Here is a 22,031-nt window from a genome sequence, read left to right on the forward strand (position 1 = left end):
CCATCAGATTTCGTGGTGCACCAGGTCCTGCCTTTCCAGTCTGTGTCCGCAGAGCCATTCCTGTACTCCAGCGACCTCTACGTGGCCCTGGCCCAGCCCAGTTCCAGCAGCTGCAGCATCCTCAAGTGGGACTATGTTGAACGGAAGCTGCGGGACTTTGACCGCATCCCTGGTAAGCAGTGGATGGAGCCACAGAATTTGTAGAGTTGTGTTATACGAATTTTAAGGTCATAATATAAATGTTCATAGCTGTATATATAAACCACATGTCTGAAACCCCACAGAAAAGGTCCTGAACAAATTGACCTCAAATATTTCTCTGCAAGGTCCAAGTGGGAAACCTCCCCGTTGTCTCTTTCCTCACAACTCCTGTCCTCACAAATCCTGTCTTAAGGGCACATTCAAGATATGAACAGGGTGTGAGCCTTTGACCTGTGACCTAGATTCAGGAATTAAGTAGTTATAGTAACAAAAGAGTGGCCAGATTGCTTAGAGTGGAAATACATATTAGCAGTACTAACTAACATGAAATTTGGCCCCAACTTCCTACAAATCCTCAAACAAATATACTCCCAAGCCTCAGCAAAATGCAGAACTAACAATATGGATTCTAATACTATAGCTATCCAAAGAGGCACGAAACAAGGATGCCCACTGTCTCCCTTCTTATTTATCCTGGCTCTGGAACCCTTAGCAATCCGCATCCGAGCAGCCACAGACATCAAGGGAGTGGAAATAAAAGGCAGAACCTATAAATTAGGGCTCTTTGCAGATGACCTAATGGTCACAACACCAGACCCCATAAGCACAGCAACCTCCCTAATCAGAGAACTCAACACATTTGCAATGGTGTCGGGCCTACAGGTAAATTTTACAAAGTCAGAAGCTATGTGCTTCAACACCCCTCCTCACACCCAAAAAGAACTCACGAAGGTCACCAAAATAAAACTCTGCCACACCAAGTTCAGATACCTAGGGGTACAAATAACCAGAAACCTCAATAAATTGTACCTCCACAACTACAAGCCCCTGTGGCGACAAATTAACAAAGACCTAAAGAGATGGAAAAACATGAATTTCACTCTCTCAGACAAAATAGCCATGATCAAAATGATCACACTCCCAAAACTAACCTACCTATTCCAAACCCTCCCAATCTGGATCCCCTCAACCCAACTCCGCAGTTGGCAGAGAAAACTACACTCTTTCATCTTCTCACATAAAAAACCAAGAATAAGCCCCAAATACCTGCACCTCCCCACCTCAGAAGGAGGGTGGGGAATCCCCAACATAGAAGCATATTACATTGCCAACCAAATACGCCATATAATCCCATATATACTAGAAGATGAGACAAAACAATGGGTACACCTAGAGAGGGACACAATTGAAAATACCTGCACCACAACATACCCACTCCTCCCAAACAAACTAAAGAAAATTCCCACAACACTTAACAGGTACACACAGACCATGCTCAAAGCATGGAAAACACAAATAGGCAAACTATCCCCAACCCCATCCCCACTAATCCCCCTGGCGTACCACCCATTATTCCACCATGCAGCACAAAACCTCCAGATAAAAACCTGGCGAACCAAAGGCTTATATCGCCTAATAGACTTTTATAAAAATAACAAACCCTTGTCAACACAAGAAATACAAGACAAACTAGAAGACACCCAAATGCCCTGGTTAACACAACACCAACTACATGCCCTCTTAAACAACCCAACAGTAAAATCAGCAGCAACTAGGCCCCTGACAACCTTTGAAAACCTCCTCCTAACAACAAAGGGAAACGGTAAAGGGGCGGTATCCGCAATATACAAAATACTACTCCAAACCCCCGCAAATCCCCTAGACGCAATCAAAAAACAATGGGAGAATGACATAGGCTATGAGATTAACCCCACTCAATGGACCAGAATGTGGTCTAAACCCCCCTTTAAATCCATATCAATGAAAAGAAAAGAACTCACACTGAAACTCACCTACAGGTGGTACCTAAGACCAAGGAAACTAGCGCTAATACACCCAGGAACCTCACCAAAATGCTGGAGAGGGTGCACCTCCACAGGCACATACCTCCACATGTGGTGGGAGTGTCCCAAAATCCAACTATTCTGGACAACAGCCATACAAGAAATATGTAAAACAACTAAGCAAGTATTAGAGTTCACCCCAGAATTGGCCCTACTAAACATCTTCCAAGACAACAATGCCCATTTACACCACAAAGAACTCATAACCCACCTACTTTCAGAAGCCAGAAACACCATAACCAGACACTGGAGAGACCTGTCAGGAGTAAGCATGGACCAATGGTACCAAATAGTATGGGAAACAGCCCTACTAGAAAAATTAACTAATAAACTGAAACTGACACGGGGACAAACAGAAGAAGACACCTTCACCCCGGTATGGCTCCCCTTTATCACATACACAGCCCAACAGGACAACGACAATAATCCACCAACAGCATACAAATCAATATGGCTAACCTGATCCAAAACACCCACCCACCCCACTCACACACGAAAACAAAGATCACCACAGCCAATCACAAACAAACAACCACACCCTAGGCCAACCCCAACCTCTCTCACCACCAAAGGAACACAAGTGAACAACACAAGCACGCTGACACCAAACTCTACGTACATTAAGCATAATAGAAACACCGCTACCCGACCCCACCCCCATCCATCTCCCCTCCCTCCACCCCCTTTCTTTTTTTTCTTTTTTTTTCTTCTCCCCCTAATGCCTCAACAAATGAAACGGATTTGTAAAAATGTTACATGGAAGAAAAAAATACGAGGCATTACACTTACACTGTAAAACAAGAAAACCCTTAATAAAATATTTTTTTTAAAAAAAAAAAAAGAGTGGCCAAAACCCAGATAATGCAATCAGGTAACTTGCCAGACAGGAGATAAACAACGCACTCAGATTTCTGTTGTAGACCACCTTTTCTGTGATGTATGTATGCTGTACCTGGGGGTGGCCTTTGCAGAATGTCCACCTAAAACTGTCATGCACGTGTGCAACAGATGCATGTCTTTTGTCATGCGTTTTAAAATGCCAGAGAGCAGGGGTGACTAAGGTGCATGCCCCATTCCTCATCACAACCTGTTTGAAGGGGCTGTCGCTGCATTTCCCAGTCCTCTCTCTATGGTGCCTCCCTCCTTGTAGTCTGTTGCCTGCAACAATTAGCTGTGATTCCTGCACTGCAGGGCAGGGATCGAAAGAGATTACCCTTTGGGTCTCCTTCCAACTGATATAAGTAATAAAAAAAAACTGCTCCTTTTCCCCTTATGGGGTACCCAAGAGCCCATATAGAGTCCTTATGAAGTTCTCTATTGGTAGGAGAAAATAACAGAGGCCAACCAGAGAATACTGAGAAGCAAAGCGGCTAGTAAGCCTGATATTTAATAAACTGTTGCAACAGGGTCCCCCGCTTACCCCACGCAGGGAGGGAGGAGAGGAACCCAGAAAACTGGTGTGCAAGCTCTTATATAGACTTTTTAAATTGCCCACCCTGTAGCTCAAGACCACCCCCCAAAACATCATACATGTTGTTGTTTAGTTGTTTAGTCGTGTCCGACTCTTCGTGACCCCATGGACCAGAGCACGCCAGGCACTCCTATCTTCGACTGCCTCCCGCAGTTTGGTCAGACTCGTGTTTGTAGCTTCGAGAACGCTGTCTAACCATCTTGTCCTCTGTCTTCCCCTTCTTCTTGTGCCCTCAATCTTTCCCAACATCAGGGTCTTTTCCAGGGAGTCTTCTCTTCTCATGAGGTGGCCAAAGTATTGGAGCCTCAGCTTCACGATCTGTCCTTCCAGTGAGCACTCAGGGCTGATTTCCTTAAGAATGGATACGTTTGATCTTCTTGCAGTCCATGGGACTCTCAAGAGTCTCCTCCAGCACCACAGTTCAAAAGCATCAATTCTTCAGCGATCAGCCTTCTTTATGGTCCAGCTCTCACTTCCATACATCACTACTGGGAAAACCATGGCTTTTACTATATGGACCTTTGTTGGCAAGGTGATGTCTCTGCTTTTTAAGATGTTGTCTAGGTTTGCCATCGCCTTTCTCCCAAGGAGCAGGCGTCTTTTAATTTCGTGACTGCTGTCACCATCTGCAGTGATCATGGAGCCCAAGAAAGTAAAATCTCTCACTGCCTCCATTTCTTCCCCTTCTATTTGCCAGGAGGTGATGGGCCCAGTGGCCATGATCTTCATTTTTTTGATGTTGAGCTTCAGACCATATTTTGCGCTCTCCTCTTTCACCCTCATTAAAAGGTTCTTTAATTCCTCCTCACTTTCTGCCATCAAGGTTGTGTCATCTAAATATCTGAGGTTGTTGATGTTTCTTCCGGCGATCTTAATTCCGGCTTCGGATTCATCCAGTCCAGCTTTTGCATGATGAATTCTGCATATAAGTTAAATAACCAGGGAGACAATATACAGCCTTGCCATACACCTTTCCCAATTTTGAACCAATCAGTTGTTCCATATCCAGTTCTAACTGTAGCTTCTTGTCCCACATAGAGATTTCTCAGGAGACAGATGAGGTGAACAGGCACTCCCATTTCTTTAAGAACTTGCCATAGTTTGCTGTGGTCGACACAGTCAAAGGCTTTTGTATAGTCAATGAAGCAGAAGTAGATGTCTTTCTGGAACTCTGCTTCTGCTTCATTGACTGAACATCATACATACATCACAGAAAGAGGTGGTCCTCAGCAGAAATTTGAGTGTGCTGCTTCTCTCCTGTCTGCCAGGATTGCGTTTTCTGGGTAGCCTGGCCATTCCTTTGAGATGGTAAATACTTAGTTCCTGAATCTCTTATGCATATTGATAATGTGCTCAGCTTAACAGATACTTGCCAGACAGGGAGGTATAAGCCCCTACAGTCCAAAGACAGTTTGAAAGCTTTCCGCATTTCCTTCCTCCTTGCAGAGAAATATTTGAGGTCAATTTGGGAGAGTCAAAATGGCTTCAGGATTGTTCTCCTGTACTATTTCAGACACATGGTTTATATACTTATGTATGTGTTTGCCTTGTACATTTATGAACATTTATTTTATATATATACAGCATAAGACCTTTCTTGTTGTTTAGTTGTTGAGTCGTGTCCGACTCTTCGTGACCCCATGGACCAGAGCACGCCAGGCACTCCTGTCTTCCACTGCCTCCCGCAGTTTGGTCAAACTCATGCTGGTAGCTTTGAGAACACTGTCCAACCATCTCGTCCTCTGTCGTCCCCTTCTCCTTGTGCCCTCCATCTTTGCCAACATCAGGGTCTTTTCCAGGGAGTCATCTCTTCTCATGAGGTGGCCAAAGTATTGGAGCCTCAGCTTCAGGATCTGTCCTTCCAGTGAGCACTCAGGGCTGATTTCCTTCAGAATGGATAGGTTTGATCTTCTTGCAGTCCATGGGACTCTCAAGAGTCTCCTCCAGCACCATAATTCAAAAGCATATATGACCTTAGAATTCCTATAACAGACCTATTCCTGTGTTGATGCCTCATAATGTTCTCCTGCAGCTCACTCGGCTGTTTACTGCAAGCCCATCGTGGCCGAGTCGCAGCTGTATGTCGTGGTGGCCCAGCTCTTCGGCGGCTCCTACATCTACCGCTGGGACACCAACATCGACAAGTTCATCAAGATCCAGGACATCGACAGCCAGAAGATCCGCAAGCCCAACGATATTGAGGCCTTCCAGATCGAGGGCGAGTGGTTCTTTGTCATTGCCGACAGCTCCAAAGCTGGCTCCACCAGCCTCTACCGCTGGAACCAGAACGGCTTCTACTCCCACCAGGACCTTCACTCGTGGCACCGTGACACCGACGTGGAGTACCTGGAGATTGATGGCAAGCCCCGGCTGATCATCTCCAGCAGCTCCCAGGCCCCCATCATCTACCAGTGGAACCGCTCGCAGAAGCAGTTCCTCCACCTGGGCGATGTGGCAGACGTGATGGACGTCCAGATGGTCAAGCACTTCCGGGTCAAGAGGGACAACTTCCTGTGCCTGAGCCGCTACATTGGCGACTCCAAGGTGGTCAAGTGGGAGGGCCTGCGGTTCACGGAGCTGCAGACCTTGCCCTCCCGAGGCTCCATGGTGATGGAGCCGTTCCGTGTGTCCCAGCATCAATATATGGCCCTGGGGAGTGACTTCTCCTTCACCCACATCTACCTGTGGGATGAAGAGAAGCAGAAGTTTGCAAAGTTCCAGGAACTCTCTGTGCAGGCTCCCCGCGCCTTCCGCCCCATCCCTTTGGAGGACATGGATATCCTTCTGGCGCCCAGCTTCAAGGGGAACACACTGGTTTACAAGCATATCGTGGTAGATCTCAGCTTGTAGGGCAGAGGTAGGTCACCGCCATCCCCTACCTGCACACACACACACACACACACACACACACACACACACTTCTGCTGGAGGTGGGCACCTGAGCACTGTAGTCACTTGGAGCAAGGCTGATTACTCATCCCCCACCCTTCTTCTTTCCACGGTAAGGATATAAGCTCAGGGCCTCCTCAATGCAGAGGCTCCTCCAGAACACAAATGGGACCTAACATACGCTCACACACTCCTACGTCGACCTGGATGTATATGCAATAATAATAACATACCCCTAGACCTCACGTCATTAACTCCATGCAACGCTGGCCAAGCATGCCGGTTGAAACGCAAATCTTGTTGCCAAATTTCAGCACCGAACTCTCTCCACACATACACACACAACAGACACATGAAGCTCCCTGGAATAATGACCACACTTGGAAATGACACTTGAGGTTATATAAGCCCCAGCTCTGCCGTCCCGTCTCCACTTCGGAACTGACAAGGCCATCCATTAAGCGTCACGTACTGATAAAGGAGAGGGCTTTGTTTATACAGCTGGGTCCTTGCCACACACTGGCTCAAGTGCTCAAGTTAATGGATTTTAGCTAATGGAGAAGGAAAATGGGGATTTTGGGGCCCGTTTCAGACTGACTGCACAGTCAGGTTTTAGATTTGGGAAACCCATTCCTTCAAGGTGATCCCTTGAGCGTGTAAGTGTTGAAATGCTATGGTTCCACACTTGGGGTTTCCTCTGGGGTTGCCACTTTTGGTTTTTTAAAGTATACCCACACGACAACATCATCATGATCAAATCGCTGTTCTCCTGCCTTTCCTCCCGGGTTTCTTTCATTTCTTTTGAGATCTCCCAAAAGCTTAATTTTGTTTCGTTTTTTAAAGGAATGGAATAGCATCCTGATTGCAAACCATGATGAAAGTGCAGTAGAAATGATGTCTCAGCTGGCCCCTGCCAATCCATACCAATCCATTAAACAGGGAGCTCAACACAAACCAACATCATTTGCTCCATACTTCCTGCTTTGCAACAAATAAACCCTGATTCTGCACACACACACACACACTTTTTATGGCTCTGCACCAGCAGCTCCCAGCTGACTTCCAGCTGTGCCTCTAACATCCCAGTTTTTTCTGACTGGTCCATTAGCTCTTATTAACCTCTAAACCTACAGCAACTCTCACCCTATGAAAGCCTCTTTCTAGCTGTTGTGGACAGAGAGCTAGAAAACATAATGGTGATTGGATTGGGAATCAGGTAGCAAGTGAAGAGACATAAATATTAATTACACAACCCCTACCAGAAATCCCATGATTTCTAAGCTCCTTTGCAGATTTCTGAGGGTCCATAAAACATTATTCCACATATTAAGAGGAATATGCTGGAAGATATCACAGGATCGAGACCAGACATCCATCTGGATAGTGCAACTGATACATACGGTTTATGATTATATGAAGACAGGTACTATATGCAGCTATTTTATTATGCAACTAAAATATGTGACTTTGGCAGCAGACGTCTCTCTATATTTTTACATATTCCCCAAAGAGTACTCAGTCCTGCTTATTGCTTCTCGTTAGGCAAAAAGTGTATTAAGAAAAGAGCAAAGCCTGCTTTCAATGTGGGCCAGAGGTGGCAGATGGGTCTCTGTGACTCCAGGTGGTGCATGGGGCAAACTCTTGCCCAGTTGGGTGGGTCAGCAGTGCATGTAGCTCGCTTTGCCAGGTCAGGGTGGCTGCAACTTGACATAGCTCCCTCTTCCAAATCAAGGCTAGCTTTGAACCTCTTGGGACTGGCTCAGGAGAAATGAGGAGCAGCAGAAGGCGGGACTTGCTGTTGTCCAGTCCCAGAATAAAGTGAATGGGATTTTGATCTACTGGTGACATCTCTTGCTAGCATCATTCAACGGGCCAGATCCTCAGAACCATTTGAAGCATGGAGAAACCTCAATCAGACTCTTGGCCTCCCAGAGCCAGGCCAAGGGCTTCTGGAAAGGGTGGTAGAAGGAGGCTATGGAATCCATAGGGCAAGCAGAACATCCAAGGGTGCAAACAGAAGGAGAACAGCAAAACAAGCTAAACTTGGGGCAAGAACAGGAGCCAGGGCAGGGAGAAGCCTGGTAATCTATGGCTCAGGCTTAGGAATGTGGGGTTATATAAAACAGAAAGTGGTGCACCATGGATATCTGGGTTCAAGAGGGTCATGTGATTCTTGCATTGCTGGTGGTTGGCCCTTTGGGTCCCTTCCAACTCTACAGTTCTATAGGTGGAAATCCATGCACTGCCTTCCTTTAGTGGAAGGAGCAGGGTACCCAAACATGGTCTCCTCTTTTAATTTGCAGTATTTATGAAAGCCTTCGGTGCAATTGAGACCCTTTACACCTAACGCTTGTAAAGGCAGAGTGTAGTCAATGCTATTTTTCTAGAAAAAGAGGTGCTGGAACTCACCATGAACGCCACCCTTGTTCTCTTATAAGGCATGCAGAACGTCCTACATCCAACCCCTAGCATCCATTGGTAGGGCTGGGAAAGACTCCAGGCTGAAACTCAACTGACTCTCCCTGCCTTCTCTCCAGTTTTCCTTCATCACGTCGTGTTCTGGCCCTGCTTGTGCGTTTCCCAGAGGCATCTGGTTGGCCACTGAATGCCAAACTTGATGGGCCATTGGCCTGATCCACCAGGATTCTTCTTCTGTCCTTATACCTTTCCTCTCTAGACCTCGCCCTCACTCTCCACAGCCACTTTTTCCCAAGGCGATGGAGAAAAGCGTCTCAAGCCATGGAGAATAGCCATGCACAGCAACAGCAGCAGCAGGGTGGGGAAAAGGACAATTCAACTCCCCTCGGCTCTGCATTTCTTGTGGTGTAAAATGTAGCATGCACACACACACACACACACACACACACACACACCATCCTGTCTGGGTTCAGGAATGTAAGGCCGAGGGATATGAAGGACACAAGTGTGATGGCCTCAGCCCTGTGGTGTGAGCTATGTTGCAATCCTAACCCTCTAACTTTGAAGTAAGCCCTATCGAATTAAGTGGGGCTTACCTCTGAGTGGTTATGGTGAAGACTGCAGCCTTTCTTCTTTTTGGATGGAGAGCAGGGTGCCTCTGGGCCTACACAGAGAATCTGTGTCTCACCATTCTGGAACTTGAGTTTCTCTTGTCTTCACCCAAGATAGCCTTTGGCAGGTAGTTGGGGAGGCTGCTCAAAATTAGGAAATAACAACAGCATTTTGAATTTGCAGGGAGGATGGCCTTCAACATCTCTGCTGGGAAGAACTTGAGGAAAAATATTGGGGGGATAATTTCCGGGGGGGGGGCTGTTGACTTTTCCTTCGCCTCACCTGCCCAGTGCTATCCATTAAATAAGTTAAAAAGTGAAGTGAAGCTTCTATCAGGACGCTTGGACCTTTCTAGGGAAGGCATGATATTAAGCAGGTAGGGGAGACTCTATATGGACAGGACACTTCTCACGACAGACACTTTTGCTTAACCACATACGAAATGCACTTGGGAATGTGCACTGTGAAAAATAGTGGCACCTCTACACCTTTTAATTTGACTTGGGAAATTTAATTCATTGTAATAAAGTTATTTATTCCCTATTTCTTCATGCTTTCTTCATTAACTGTCTGGAAGCTGGTATTGATTTTGCCTTGAACTGTCATGTCAAGTAATGTTGCGTTCACATGGGAGAAAAACACCTCTCCCCCCTCCCCCCTGCCTTCTTTTGGGGGTCAGCATTAGGTAAAAGGTGTTGCCATTTCTATTTGGGAGGCCTCTCCATTAGATATTCTTTTGCTGTGATTCCTGTACTGCAGGGTGTTATGGAAAATGGGGTTTGCTTTTACAACCTAACCCCCTCTCGAGGGATGTGGGATCTCCCAAGGTCCACTCTTGGTCAGAGAAACAAAACAGAGATGACAATCAGGTAAAAGAAAGCAAGGCAGGCTCTTTAAACCTGGTCTTTATTGATCTCTTGCAGCAGTGTCTCTCTTCTCCAACAAAAGGAAGAAGAAGAGCCCTAAACAAAGTGGGGAGCAACTTTTAAAACTTCATAAAGTGTCCAGCAAAAACTGGACTGGAGCATGCATAGGTTACATGTTTTTCCAACTTGTCCATCATGATATGTTGTAAATAGCCCATCCAGGTCTGCCATTCATATTCCTGACATATTGTATCCACTTCTTTAGATATTGTATTTATCTGGGTTCGTTTTTCTCACACTCCTAAAGGTAAAGGGACCCCTGACCACTAGGTCAAGTCGTGACCAACTCTGGGGTTGCGGCGCTCATCTCACTTTATTGGCCAAGGGAGCCAGCGTACAGCTTCCGGGTCATGTGGCCAGCATGACTAAGCTGCTTCTGGCGAACCAGAGCAGCGCACGGAAACGCCGTTTAGCTTCCCGCCGGAGCAGTACCTATTTATCTACTTACACTTTGACGTGCTTTCGAACTGCTAGGTTGGCAGGGACCGAGCAACGGGAGCTCACCCCGTCACGGGGATTCAAACCGCTGGCCTTCTGATCGGCAAGTCCTAGGCTCTGTGGTTTAACCCACAGCGCCACCCGCGTTGTGGGTTATACAGTTCTACTGATGCACAAAAGACCTCAGTTTGACAGGTCTCACTCACCATTTTGTTGACAAGTATCCAACCTACCAATTAATGACCAATCTGCAGCCCATTTAGGAGTTCCTGACTGCAGAGGTGACTGCCAGGGTCAGATGTGAACCAAACATGGCGCCCCTCTTCCCCTTTTATGCTCATTGTGATGTTTTGGCTGATTAGCCAGCTAAACCAGGTGGGGGTAGCCGATAGGTCTCAAACCCTTAATGATTTAGAGACTTCCCCTGCATGCAAAAACAGGCTCTGGCAGATTGAGTGGACAAGACCAATAGTGGGCTCAACGGTCAAGAAGGTGGTTTCTGCACATGCTCTACAGGGAGGTGAGGGGCAGGTGGGACTTTTCAGCCTGGGAAGGTTGCCATCTAGGAGAAGCTGCCTTGTGGGATATCTCCAGGAGAAGAAAAGGCAGGAGTATCATTCATAAAATACGTTATTCATTCATAAAATATCTTATTTACAAATATGAGAGTTATAAATTGATTCTTTCCAGGCAGCAAAACACTCCAGCAGGGGGAACTGTTGTGCATGTGAAAACACTGACAGTAAAGTTCTGGTTTAAAGGGGAAATGTGGTCCTTTTAAACAAGGAATAATGTCTTAGAGATTATGTAGGGTGGAGCCCTATTTTCTGTAACATGATCCACGAGATCCCTTCCAACTCTACAACTCTATGACTTATTGACATTCTGATCCTATCTGTTGCCAAATGAGAGAGATGGAATTACGGAAACATAAACCCTCCTTTCTTAATATTGGCCTATTGAACTCTCAGAGTTCGAGATCTCCTATTATTAAGAGAAAAATAACTACCAAACTTTTAGAAGACATCTGAAGGCAGCCCTGTTTAGGGAAGCTTTTAATGTTTAATAGGTTATTGTATTTTAGTGTTTTGTTGGAAGCCGCCCAGAGTGGCTGGGGAAACCCAGCCAGATGGGCGGGGTATAAATAAATTATTATTATTATTATTATTATTATTATTATTATTATTATTATTATTATTATCTGAGTGATGACAGCCTTGACCTACAACACGGATCCCCAGATTTCCCTCCCTCAACAACATAGGAACCAACCTTCCAATATTTTATTCAAGTTGGCAGTCCCTGCTGAACACGGATCCCTTGAAAATTGCTGGTGGTTCTGGCTGATCAATTAATGATTTTTCTATCTTTTGTACCAATTGTAATGTACTTTGCTAGATGCTGCATTTTTTGGTATGCGTTCTTATATGTGAATTCTCAGAACTCCATAGAATTCAAACTGTAGTACAAACGCTAACACAAGAAAATAAAAGAAGCAGGGATGTTTTGGACTACCACTCCCATCAGCCTCTTCGGCGGTTAGGCAACACATAGACCGGAAGGATCGCCTCCTGGGGCTGACGGGAGTGGTAGTTCCCAAAACGCCTAGAGAGGGCACCAAGCTGGCGGAAGAGGCCGGAAGCGACTCTCCCTCCTGCTACTTAGATCTCCTCAAGCCAGTCAGAGAGGGCGGAAGGGGAACAGCCGCCAGCACCGCTAAGGGGCGGCAACCGCCGTCTTCTCTCTGCCTCCTCATTCGCCCACCCGCAAGGAGCGGGGCCCAAGGCAGCCTATCGCTGAGGCAGGCAGAGCCGTTGGTGCGCGAGGGAGGCCGCGCGTGCGCTCTGGCACCAACATTCAAACGGCTGGCGAGGGGAGGTCTCCGCACCTGTTGCTGCCGCTGCGGGGTCGGGGCTTCGGCAGCGGAGCGTCTTTGGCTGAGGCGGCCCAGGCGGAGGAAGCAGAGGCGCCTCCGGGGCCCCGGCCATGATCTCCTGGGTCCTGTACCGCGTCGTGGTGTGAGTTGGGCTGCATTCGGGAGCTGTGGTGGGTCGACTGGATGGCCTCTGGGGGACCCGCGGCGCTCCCAGGGTTCAGCCCAGGGCGAAGGAGTCTCGGTGGGGAGGGGGGGGTCCTTTCGTCTGACAGCAGAAGGAGCCAGTCCAGTGTAGGAGCCTGAGGTGGGTGGGTGGGATGGCAGCTAAGGGGACCCGCCCTCCGAGCCTTTGGCTGGAATTGCGCCTCCTTTTTAGATATCTTCATGCCCATCCAGAGGACTAGAAACTTGGGCTGGTAAATGGAGGCGCCTCGCCCCGTTGTTCTCTCCAGCTTGGCGGGTGGGGTTCGTCTCCAGAGAGAAAACGATGAGCCCTTTGAGTGGCACCCTGGCTCCCAGACGCCATGGAGCACCCCCCAAAACACACACTTCTTATAATAGTATATTATTATTATTATTATTATTATTATTATTATTATTATTATTATTATTATCTATTTCAGTTTATTGCCTGCCCTTCCTCCTAAGGTCCCAGGGCAGGTAACAACGCTGTAAAAGACAGTAAAACGCATTGCAAAAAAACCCATAAGATTAATAAAAAATAAGAAAAGTTCGTGCACTTCCACTTGTGGAAGACTGCTGTTTTAGATGCATTCTGGTTCCATGATGGAGTGTAACTTGGATGCTTGTGGGATGCCTTTAGCGCCAGGCCAAGTGTATGTGCAACAAGGGTGCCCATTGAGGAAGTGTGTTCTGGAGGCTTGGCATGAATAACTCTCATGGAATTGAGTCAGGGTTGTAGGAGTCGGGTGCTGTGCCAGGGGCATGGATGCCATTCAGTTGCAGATCTGTGGAAAGAACAGAGACAATGGAGCATTTTCCCTTTCTTTAGCAATAGAGACCTTTTTCCCTTTAATTTTTATTTCCTTTATAATCCTCCGGTTTGACAGAGTGGTTGGGGGCCCTCTGGGCACCTAAAACTTGAAACTTGCAATGTTCCTTCAGCTCCACCGATAAACTTGGTCTTTTTTCAAAGGAGCCAAAGGTTCTATTATGCTCTTTGAGTCCTGAATGCAAGACACAACAAGCCATATTATGCTCTTTGAGTCCTGAATGCAAGACATGACAAGCCACATTATGCTCTTCGAGTCCTGAATGCAAGGCATGACAAGACATGCCCTCTCCTCCCTGGTTGCACAACTGGCAAAATGCTAAGGGCCGTTTTGCACTTGACTCCTGTGGTAGTCGGGTTTTCTTCTGGTGTCTCACAAGCAGCACATAGTGGTTCTGAATTGAGTCAGCACCAGGAGGCTGAATTAGATGACTATTGGCTGGATTAGATGACCCAATTCCTGTAAGTCTATGATTCCCAGCTTTGCATTCTTAAGAGAGGAGTCATGCTAATGTGGAAGGAGCCACATAATGCTGGGCTTCTCTGATGCAGAGAAACTCAGACGCACCATAAACACTACAGCTTAAATCTTGCAAGTTCTAAATCCTGGTAGGTAGCTGTGTTGGTCTGGCGCAGTAGAAATGTTGTATAATAATAATAATAATAATAATAATAATAATAATAATAATTGTTGGCATGCACACAAAAGCTCATACCAAGACCAAACTTAGTTGGTCTCTAAGGTGCTACTGGACATTTTTTTTTTTAAATAGAGTTATAAATCTTCACCCTTGTAGTTTCAAGATATTGCTTGCTCATCTTTCTCAGTAAACAATTGTTGAGCCTCCCTGCCGCTGTTTTTCTTAAATATAACCTGCCTCAGTTTTGCTTAACTGCAGACTAATGGGCCTCTGTTTCTTTCAGTCTTTGCTATTGTATGCTTCTTGAACCTGGTGCCTTCCAGGTGTCTTTTCATCAGATTCAGCCAGCGTGGCCCATAGAGTGGGAGCACAGCAGGGGGAGCCGATGAGAGCTGTGATCCAGAACATTTCAAGGACCCCAGATTGGGGAACTGAATCGTTTCAGGCATACCATCAATAGTTCCAGAAGCATCCCATCGATTCAGAATCATAGTATTGTAGAGTTGGAAGGGACCGACAGGGTCATCTAACCCAACCCTCTACAATGGTTGATTGGTTGTATAGAGCTCCTTCCTCAGAAATGCTGTTGCCTTATACTGAGTTGGACCATTGGTCCATCTTGTTCAGAATTGACTGGCAGGGGATTTCAGCATCTTAGAGAAAGATCTTTCCCAAACTTCCCTGCAAATGCTGGAGAATGAACCTAGGCCCTTCTGTGCACAACCAGGTACATTTCCACTGTGCTATGGTAACCCTGATCAAATATTCTCTGTTTCCATATATGTTATGGTGCCAACAAGATGGTGGAATGCTCTACACAACATTCCTGCAGTTTTGAGTGAGGGGCTGGGGAGATTCTTAGATTTCATGGGGGACTGAGCTGGACTTCCGGTTTTGGAGGCTCCTGGAGGGGCTTGAGTCTTATGTCTCCAGCTGCCCTTTTGTTTACACCCAGCAGCCAAGGAAGGCCTGGCTGAGGAGCTTGTTGAGCCGGTCCCACCTCTCATTGAGCAACCCAAGGCATGTGTGTAGGAGGGAGAAGGCCCCAGAAATAATCCTTGAGAGTTCCTGAGCTGCTCAGTGCAGTCAGCTGCCTGCCTGGTGCTTGGAGGCCTCTTGCACCCTTCTTGCCATGCCCCAGGGTCAGAATAGCATATTCTCTGGGGCGGCCATGGAGGCCGCGAAGGCCAAGGTGCAGCGCTATGCGAAGCAGTGGTGCCTGTGGATCCTAGCTGGATTGTACCGGTGCTGGCCCGCCTTCTTGACGCCCCCTTTCCGTTACAGGCTGGTGCTTGGGATGCTCTACCCTGCCTATGCTTCCTACAAGGCTGTGAAAACGAAAAATATCCGGGAATATGTAAGTGGTGTCGGGCAGGGGGGAGGAAGAATGAAGTAACCCTCAGATTCTGAATACAGTACAATGGACTCTCCAGATACGCATTAAATTCATTCTGGGGGTCCATACTTAACCTGAAAAGTCCGTAATTGGAGGCACCGCTTCTGCGCACACACGTGGCACGATAGAGCGCTTCTGCGTATGCGTGTGGTGCGCAGAGTGCTTCTGCACATGCGTGCATGGTGAAACCCGGAAGTATACACTTCCGGGTTTGCCGCCTTCGCAACCTGAAAGTTACGTATCCAGAGCGGTACGTAACTCAAGGGTGCACTGTAGTTGAGTCAAGCTGTGGGTTGATTCCATCTCAGTACTGTGAGTGGCTTCAAGAGTGGGCAGATTCTTCTGTAGCCACAGTGCCCAGGGCTAAAATAAAACAAATGTATTTCCCACAGTGCCTAGCTAAAGCAGCCAGGTGCTCTGCTTTCCAGAGCCAGGGGCATTTGTGCTCAGCTGTGGCATTGAGCACCATGCACTTTTTGTGGGGCTGCCTTGAGGACTACATTTGGACATTTGGGAACTACAAGTGGCACTGAATGGCTTCCCTTTGGGTTGTCTTCTCCCACATGATGCTGCTCGTCAGGGGTCCTGCTGTCTGTCCCTCTTCTTGCCTGAGGGTGCAGTGGGTGTCTGGGGCAGGGCCTTCTAGAATTGGTGGACATCCAATGAAGCTGAATGTTGAAAGATTCAGGACAGACAAAAGGAAGGACTTCTTAATGCAAGCACAAAGTTAGACTATGGAACTCCCTCCCACAGGAGGCAATGATGGCCACCAACCTAGATGTCTTCAAAACTGGATTAGACAAATTCATTGAGAAGTGGGCTATTAATGGCTACTAGCCATGATGGCTACGCTCTGCCTCTGCAGTTGGAGGCCACAGTGCTTCTGAATACCAGTTGCTGGAAACTGCAGGAGGGGAAAGGGCTCTTGCACTCGAATCCTGCTTGGGGGTTTTCCACTGGGACATCTGGTCAGCCACTGGACTAGATGGGCCATTGGCCTGATCCAGCAGGCTCTTCTTATATGCTCCTATGTTCTTCTCAGCCCAGGGACCAGGATTGTGGCTCGCCATTTCCAGGCTGTGTTGCAAATTAAAGACACTTGTGGCTTGGAGGACACACTTGGCATGATGATTAATAAACCAAAGTTAGATGGGGGACAGTCATATTGTGACTGGTGTCTCTTTACCTTTGTTGACGTACTGTGTCTCCATGGTGCAATTCCACATCGAGAGCTGAAGATTTGAGTGCCACCTGAGACCAGTTTCTTCGTAGCAGGGCAGGGTTTCCCCAGGCATTTGCATCTCATTGACTAGGAGGGACCTAATGCTTCCTGGTGACTTGGCAGGTCCGCTGGATGATGTACTGGATCGTGTTTGCCCTCTTCATGGCCACAGAAATCCTCGCAGATACTTTCATTTCCTGGTGAGTTGCCGTTCTCCCTCTCCCTCTCTCCCCACCCCCTTGTTTCAGTGAACTACATAGACATGTCAGCTGTTGAACAGAAAAGATCCCAAAGCCCACCCGCTCCCTGGTCTCACAACTGTGTTTTCTTCTGAACAGGTTCCCCTTCTACTATGAGATCAAAATGGGATTTGTCATATGGCTGTTGTCTCCATACACAAGGGGTGCTAGCTGGCTGTACCGCAAATTTGTACATCCCACATTATCCCACAAAGAAAAGGTGAGAGTAATCCTGGAACAGACCGTCCGCTTCAGGGAAGGGGGGAGGCATTCAGGGGTCTGGCACCAGGTGAGCCACTCCTTAATTTTTCCGTCCAGTTCTGGATGAGCAAAGGATTTCTGGAAGCTTCTGTGTGGGAGTTACTACATACATGGAGGTTTTGGTCACCAAAAGTTCCAGCCTTCAATGTGCTTTGCCTACTGCTTATTTAGTTCTGCCAGAGGCATGTGCATTTCATACAATCTTTCTCTTCCTCTTTCCCTGCAGGAAATTGATCAGCTCATCCTTCAGGCCCAGGAGCGTGGCTACGAGACACTGCTGAGCTTTGGGAAGAAGAGCCTCAATGTCGCAGCCACAGCTGCTGCCCAAGCTGCAGCAAAAGTAACCACGTTTCCTCTGCATATGGGCTAAGAAGGGGATGGGGTGGTGGGCTAGCTTGGGCAACAAGCAGCAGCCCTGGAGGCTTTGGGGAAGGAAGAGAAGGGCTGCTGTCCCATTCCTAGGCGGTGTAATGTAGTAGCCTTGTCTGTTGCACTAAAGCCCCCTGTGGCCTTGACAGTTCCCAGCTCAGCATTGCCAGGCCATGGAGGGTGGTTGAAGCATGCTATGCAAACCTCTCACCCCAGCTGACTGAGATGTAACCAGCCAGAATCTGGGTAGTTCTCTGGACTCAGTTGCCCTTCCCAGTTGACCAGATACTGCCTGCAATAAGCTTTGCCACCTGTGGGAAGGAGCTGGTAGGGTGACCTCATTTTAATAATCCACATGAATGTAGAACAACATTGGGCTTACTCCCAGCTCTTACTGGGAGTGTGGCCCCGAGGCAGATGCTTAGGCCTTTGAGCAGGAGTACGCTTCCCACCTTGGGCTGGTTCCTTCTCTGGATGCCTCTGAAACAGACCTCTGCTTGTGAAGGTGGCGATGTTTAGAATTATCCCTGTATGGCTGCAGCTCTGGATTGCCTTGCATTCTGCACACTCTTTAAGAAGGTCCTACCAAAGGGGATTTGTGGGATTTCTGCTTTTGGGATTCATTTATCAGTTGTGTCCCCCTCCCTTGGCACAGGATACCCCTCTTTGTCTCATTCCTCCTTATTTATTAAATTTATTTCATAAAATGTATATACTGCTTAATTTCAGAAAACCTCAAAGCGGTTTACAAAAAGAATAAAACAGTAAAAGCAATTAAAACATCCAAAAATTAAAACCAGCAATAAACTAGAAACACATCAGCATTCTAAATATCTGGGTTAGCTTGTCTCATGTGACATCACTAACAGTGGCAGTTCTCCCTGCTCAGTCCTCTCCTGTCAGCTCTGTTTAACCCTATGTATTCCTTTCATCATCCCAAAACACAATTGGGAGTAGTGTCCGTATCATGCTGGTTTCTTCTCCATAGTGGGGAAAAAATTACCTCCAGGAAATATTTTTGGAAGCAAAGCTTTTCTTGTCATTGGGGAATGAGCTGCCCTTGAAGGTTGTCTTTTGTTTGCATACAGCTCTCTGCTTCATTCCTCCCTTTGTCTCCCTTTGTTCAGAGTCAGGGGGCCCTGGCCGGGCATTTGCGTAGCTTCAGCATGCAGGACCTGCGTTCCATCCCAGACACGGCTCCTGTGCATTACTCTGATCCCCTGTACCTGGAGGAACAGGAGCTCCGCCGGAGGCCAATAGGTGAGCAAGCCCAGAAAATGCTTGGAACTGCTGGCATCCACAATGATCCAGGGGGTGGAGGAGCAACTCCCCTCTAAGGAAAGCTTGCCATGTTTGTGACTTTTTAGTTTGGAGAAAAGGCGAGCAAAAAGTGACATGGAAGACGTGCATAGAATTATGCATGACAGGGAGGTGAGTGGACAGAGAGCTTGCCAGTGTTTCTGTCTCATGAACAACACATGGGAAGGGTGTTTGACCACTGGCTGTGTTGACTGGGGCAGATGACAATCCAACAATAACTGGCGTACCAGTTTGCTCCTTTCCCTCCCATAGCTTGCAACTTTTCCCTTTTTTTAAGGGAAATTCCCTTATTCCAAATAGGATTCCAAGCAAGAAAAGGGAAAAGTTGACAGCTATGTTCCCTCCCCCTGCATCATCAGCAATTGCAAGGGGGAAAGAAGACCACACCCGCCCTCTAACTTCCTGGGCTCCTGTTGCAGCTGTATCTACATTTAAAAGTGCATGTTGTTTGGTGTTAAGACAGGCATGAGTAAAACTCCAGCCTTCCTTGCCTACCACTCTTGGTTGTTTCATAGGACACAGGGCATCTCCTCAAGAGCTGGGCTCTGACAGCAACGAAGAGGACTGCTGGTCAGACTCTGAGCTCTCTGCTGGCGTAAGGGGCCACAGCAGAAAACCTTTGCTTTCCAAGCCGCTGGCCAGGACCCAGAGCCTCCGCATGGTGAAGAAGAAGTCGCCTGTCAAAGAGGTGAGACCCTTGGGTGGTGGGCACAGCCTGGGAAGTGCCCTGGCTTGGGCTGGCAAAGGGAGAGGGTGCAACCCCAGCCCCCACCCTTTCCTCCAGAACTTCAGCTCTTGTATCCGAGGCTGGGGTCTGCATGCCAGAACACTCACACTTTGTCCTCCTCTGCAGGGCTCGGCTCGGGTCCCGCGAAGTCGCCCCAGGAAGAAGGTGGCTGATCCGATCTGTTAGGCTTGTCTGCAGGGAAGCCTTGGTTGCGAATGCTGGCACTTGGAACAGCTTGGGACAGCGATGACTGCAGTGCTTCACAGCTTGGTTGTGGAGGGAGATGGGTTTGAAACATACCACGTCCTGGCAATGTGAAGCCTTGTGTACCCCACGGCTACCACCCACACTGCAAGCTGGCTCTCAGGGCACCCTCCCCTCCTTGTCTCAAAGTCGTGCCTTGATTGTGACTGGTGGCCACCTTCCTCTCTGTACTTGCTGCCTGTCAAATATCCTGCCCACATGATGTGCCTACAGGAAGGGGAGGTATCTCTGTCTTTCCCTTTCACTACACATGCCTTTTTTGACACAAGAATACTGTGCCATAAGCAGACTTGCCTTTTTAAATGCCAGGGGTGGAAGAGCTGTTTGTTGGGGGAGTATTAGACTCCAAGAATCTGGGTACCATTTTTCTTGTCCGGACGCTTGGCTGCTTTGAAGATGGGTGCCCCAGAGTGAGCTTAGTGCACTTCTACAGCACTTGCACTTCGGATTGGGGTGCTGTGGTGAGATACCAAAGACGAAAGCAGCCTCTCTCCCCCCACTTTCCTTGTAGCTGCTTACATCTCAGGTTTCTTCATCCGCTGAAGTTCCCCCTCTCCACCACCGGTGAAAACACTGGCATGTCTACTTGAACACTATCACTAGCTAGGACCTTGACCTAAGTGCATTTGTAAGTTTTGTATATTAAATAAATGCATTTTTATTAGACCTTATATTGCTCATCTTAAAAAGCAGAATGTGTGTGTTAAGGGGAACATTAGCTTAAGAGCTAATGAAAGAAGCATTCCATGCCAGTATTGACCTTTTAAATAGGGGTGGAGGGTGGGGAGGCTGCTAATGTGCTAGTTCAGCTCCCTACCTGCCCGTCTTGATGGACTAGGAGTAGTGAAATGTTGAAGGGAGGAGTGTGCTCACATCAGTGGCTCCTGTGGTGGTGAGTTCGCGAAATGGGGTTGTCAGACCCTGCTCAGTTGCCGTGCAGTTTCTAAGAGCCATTTAATGGCTGTCTAATGCTACTCACCTTCCACGTTCTCCTCTTAACTGTTTTATCCCCGCTGCATAGACCTATCAGCTGCCCCTCCCCTACAGGGGAGGTTGCCATTTTATAGAGCCTAAAATATGACAGTATACAGTGGGCTGGGGTGGCCATTCCATAAACTCAGAAATCTAAGGCAGGTGCTTTTAGTGTCTAGGGTATTTGGGCTGAGGAACTGCTATTGCTCTGAGCTAGCCCTTTGTGGGAGAAAGGGTTAATGTCCAAGCTCAGCCAGGTCCTGAATTTAGGCACTGTCAATCCTCCCAAGGTGTCATTTCCCACAAAAGACCCCCAGCAGCCCTTCCTTCCTTTGAACTGGCTGTGTTTTGATGCAACTGGAGTTTTTCCTTTGCACCTAGTGGCTGATGCCCAAGGGAGTTCTCAAAGAAGTCAGTTGTGGAATTACTGATCTAACATAAATTTGTAACTTCACCATCAGATCAGCCTCCATGTCTGAGGACTGGAAAGTAGCCAATGTAATGTTCATTTTTAAAAAAGGATCCAGGGACCATCCTGCAAATTAAAGGTCAATTAGCTTAGCGTCTGTCCTTGTGAAAACTGGTGGGAAGTATTGTTAAGCATAATATAACCAAGCATATAGAAGAACAAGCCCTACAGAACCAGCAAGGCTTCTTCAGGGCCAAGACCAGTTTCACAAACCTATTAGAGCTCTTAGGGAGTGTCAACAGGCCATCTAGACAGAGGTCAAGATGGTTGAGATACTGTGCTTGGACAAAGTCCCTTACTAAATACCTACTCCAGAGTAAGTTTAGCAGTCGTGGGGTAAGAGGAGAGGACCTCTTGTGGTTGAGGAATTGGTTAGCTTGCAGGAAGCAAAGAAGGAATAAATTGATAGTTCTCTGAATGGAGAGATGCAGGAAGTAGAGTCCCCCAAGGGTCAGCATTGGGAA

The 22,031-nt window shown here is 47.5% G+C and overlaps 2 protein-coding genes across 3 annotated transcripts in view; both read left to right on the forward strand.

Moving 5' to 3' along the window:
* LGI3 (leucine rich repeat LGI family member 3) overlaps positions 1-9,980 on the forward strand; it is a 29,990-nt gene extending 20,010 nt beyond the window's left edge. Inside the window, exons 7-9 of the mRNA XM_083629490.1 lie at positions 8-172; positions 5,549-6,803; positions 7,046-9,980. Coding sequence (XP_083485616.1) covers positions 8-172; positions 5,549-6,366 — 983 coding nt within the window. The 3' untranslated portion in view covers positions 6,367-6,803; positions 7,046-9,980. The remainder of the gene's footprint in view (positions 1-7; positions 173-5,548; positions 6,804-7,045) is intronic.
* Positions 9,981-12,486: 2,506 nt separating this feature from the next.
* REEP4 (receptor accessory protein 4) lies at positions 12,487-20,797 on the forward strand. 2 transcript variants are annotated; one of them, XM_083629649.1, is made up of 8 exons: positions 12,487-12,817; positions 15,613-15,685; positions 17,070-17,146; positions 17,285-17,405; positions 17,673-17,786; positions 18,943-19,075; positions 19,651-19,823; positions 19,989-20,797. In XM_083629649.1, the coding sequence occupies exons 1-8, from the start codon at positions 12,786-12,788 to the stop codon at positions 20,046-20,048; spliced, it is 783 nt and encodes a 260-aa protein (XP_083485775.1). In that variant the 5' UTR covers positions 12,487-12,785; the 3' UTR covers positions 20,049-20,797. The 2 variants fall into 2 exon arrangements, with proteins under 2 accessions (XP_083485775.1, XP_083485774.1); XM_083629648.1 differs by lacking the exon at positions 12,487-12,817 and having other exon boundaries at positions 14,505-15,685.
* Positions 20,798-22,031: the final 1,234 nt, after the last annotated feature.

This window comes from Podarcis filfolensis (assembly GCF_964270895.1).
Source record: "Podarcis filfolensis genome assembly, chromosome: 8".
In the NCBI taxonomy this organism is placed as follows: Eukaryota; Metazoa; Chordata; class Lepidosauria; order Squamata; family Lacertidae; genus Podarcis; species Podarcis filfolensis.